The 2,500-nt window shown below is 54.0% G+C and overlaps 1 protein-coding gene across 2 annotated transcripts in view; it reads right to left on the bottom strand.

Moving 5' to 3' along the window:
- Window positions 1–888: 888 nt before the first annotated feature.
- Window positions 889–2,500, bottom strand: part of sertad4 (SERTA domain containing 4) — a 45,367-nt gene continuing 43,755 nt past the window's right edge. For both annotated transcript variants that reach the window (XM_063223997.1, XM_063223996.1), the window contains exon 4: window positions 889–2,500. This exon is cut by the window's right edge and continues 149 nt beyond it. In XM_063223997.1, coding sequence (XP_063080067.1) covers window positions 1,501–2,500 — 1,000 coding nt within the window. In that variant the 3' untranslated portion in view covers window positions 889–1,500.

The raw sequence follows: 2,500 nt of genomic DNA, 5'->3' as shown, positions 1-2,500 counted from the left end.
ACAAACATACATCTAAACAAAAAGAGCAAACTTTGAAGTGAGGGTACTTTCTTTTGTACCTTGTCAGAGTGCAGGTATCTTAGAGAGATACACAATCTCTTCAAGTCTGTGAGGAATCTGCTTTAATGACACCGACTGGCTTAGGAATGGAGCGAGTGGGTTTTGTCTGTGACCAAATTAGTTATATTTCCTTTTTTATCTTTTTTTAAGTATGTACCTGTGGTTTAATATCTTTTCAGGAGGGCGCCTGCACTATGAAATATGCAAAAGGCCAGTGATATGGGACAACTTCAACATTGTTATTTTTTAGCAACACAATCAGTACCTGCTGTGTTTTAATGTTGCCTTCAATATAGTTTCTTTTGTGTGTATGTGTGTTAGCAGACCTCAACTAAAAACTTTGTCACTTGTCCCCAGAGGTGATCATTATGTAGTCTCTTGAAAGTCAAGATACTTAGTCACAAGTACAACCACAAACGCTATTAACATTTTCAAAATAAAAAAATAAGGCACCTTATGGTAGTTTCTGGAACAGAAACAGAGTCTTCATGATTCTCCTGCTAGTTGCAGTTGCACTGTCTGGTACTGTTTTTTTTTTTAAGTTGCTAGAACTTGCACCTTGTGCTCTCATTTAACTCATCACGCTCTCTCTTTTTTTAAAGCAACACTAAGCAATGTTCCTGTTCATTTTCGCTACAGTCCGTGTTGGTGTTATTCAAGCTACAGAAATGGCCCGCTCCTCCGAACCAATTTCGAGTAGTACGGTGATGGTGGTTACGGGTGGGGACAAAGTGATCAGTTGTCTTGGGCCCAGGGGGGGGGCAAAATTGGGTCCTCATTACATTGCATGTATTGAGTGGGGGGGGGGGGGCAGGCCCGGCCAAAGCTAAGCAAAATCAGAAGTGCTTTCCATACAACATTATGACCACTTGAAATGAATTTGGGAAAATTAGCTTTAACGTTGAAAAGCTTACTTAGTGTTGCTTTAAACTGGGGGCAGTCATCCCACATGACCTGTGGGAGGAGATCATCTCTGACCTATTCGATCACAACTCTATTTCAAAAACAGAGAGGACCGTTATTGAAGTCCTGCAGAGCTGTAGGTTTTTTTGTTTTTTTGGCCTGTTGCCATTGCTACTGTGGTTAGACCAGAGGCGACGGGCCGTGGATGCAGTGCTTCTTGCTCTGAGTGAATTTAACGGTCAATCAGTCCGCTCATCAGATGAGCCGGACGGACGGCGCTCGGCTCGCTTGCTGCCAAATAAACGAGTCCCCTGACGCCCGGTGCAAATCTCTGCGACAAAACATTCAGCCTCTGCCGCCCACTAAACCAACCAACACCTGTCTGCCGTTCAACACGGCTCTCTCCTCTCTCTCTCTCTCTCTCTCTCTCTCTCTCTCTCTCTCTCTCTCTCTCTCTCTCTTTCTCCTTTCATTTACTCCACTCTGTTTTTTGTGTTTTTCTCTTTCTTTTGATCTCACGACGGGGCCTGTCGTTGGCTATTTCCGTCCCGCTTGGCTCCATGCCAGTGCCTCGTGGAGTCCAGTCTCCATGGCTTCCATCACGCTCCAGCGAGAGTGGCCCACCAGCACACCTGACAACGCCTCTGCTCCCTCTCTCTCTCTCTCCCTCTCTCTTTCCCTCTCCCGCTCCCGCTCCCTCTCCCTGCTACGCTCCCTCTCCCTTGGCCTGTCCTCACCATCACCACCACCACCACCACCGCCAGCGTGCCTGCTATGTCCCCGCTCCCTTGGCCTGTCCTCGCCATCACCACCACCACCACCGGCGTGCCTGCTATGTCCCCGCTCCCTTTCCCAGGCTCCCTTAGCACCAGTCCGTTCCCTCAGCCTGCTCCGTGGTGCTTTGGAGTCCAGCGCCCGGCCCGCGTGGCCCACAGTGGCTGCCACCGCCACCCCCGTCTCTGTCAGATCCAGGCCCGGGCACAGGGTGTCAGGGTCGCCGTCCCCCTCGATATCATCCACCGCCAGCAGCTGAGGGAACGCCGCGGTGGGCGAAGAGGAGGAGGATGACGAGGACGACGAAGAGGACGAAGAGGAGGAGGAGGAGGATGAGGAGGAGGAGGAGGAGGAGGTGGAGGGCGGGTGGTGAGGAGCACCGGGGGGGGCGGCGGTGCCCTCGTAAACCGAGAAGGGGAAGTGGAGGTAGCGTCCGGCCGCGTAGAAGCAGCAGCAGGCCGGGATGCACTCGGGCACCTCGCCGGCGCCGCCCCGCACCAGCCGGAAGCGCTTGCGGTACGGCCCCGGCGCGGCGAAGCAGGGTCGCAGGGACTGCGGTGTCGGCGGGGGGCCCGTGGTGGCGGCGGTGGAGGACGGCGGCGGCGGCGTGTGGCTATGGCCGTGCTGGGCAGTGTGGTGGTTGTTGCTGTGGTGGTTGGGTCCGGCCTGGCTGGACGTGGTGCCTGGAGGAGGGGACAGGCAGGCTGCGGCGGCGGCTGCCATGGCTGGGGAGGGACAGGGGTGCGGGGGGAGGCACCACTCG

This window comes from Engraulis encrasicolus, chromosome 19 (genome assembly GCF_034702125.1).
Source record: "Engraulis encrasicolus isolate BLACKSEA-1 chromosome 19, IST_EnEncr_1.0, whole genome shotgun sequence".
NCBI classification, from domain to species: domain Eukaryota; kingdom Metazoa; phylum Chordata; class Actinopteri; order Clupeiformes; family Engraulidae; genus Engraulis; species Engraulis encrasicolus.
This window is presented reverse-complemented; position numbering and strand designations above follow the sequence as displayed.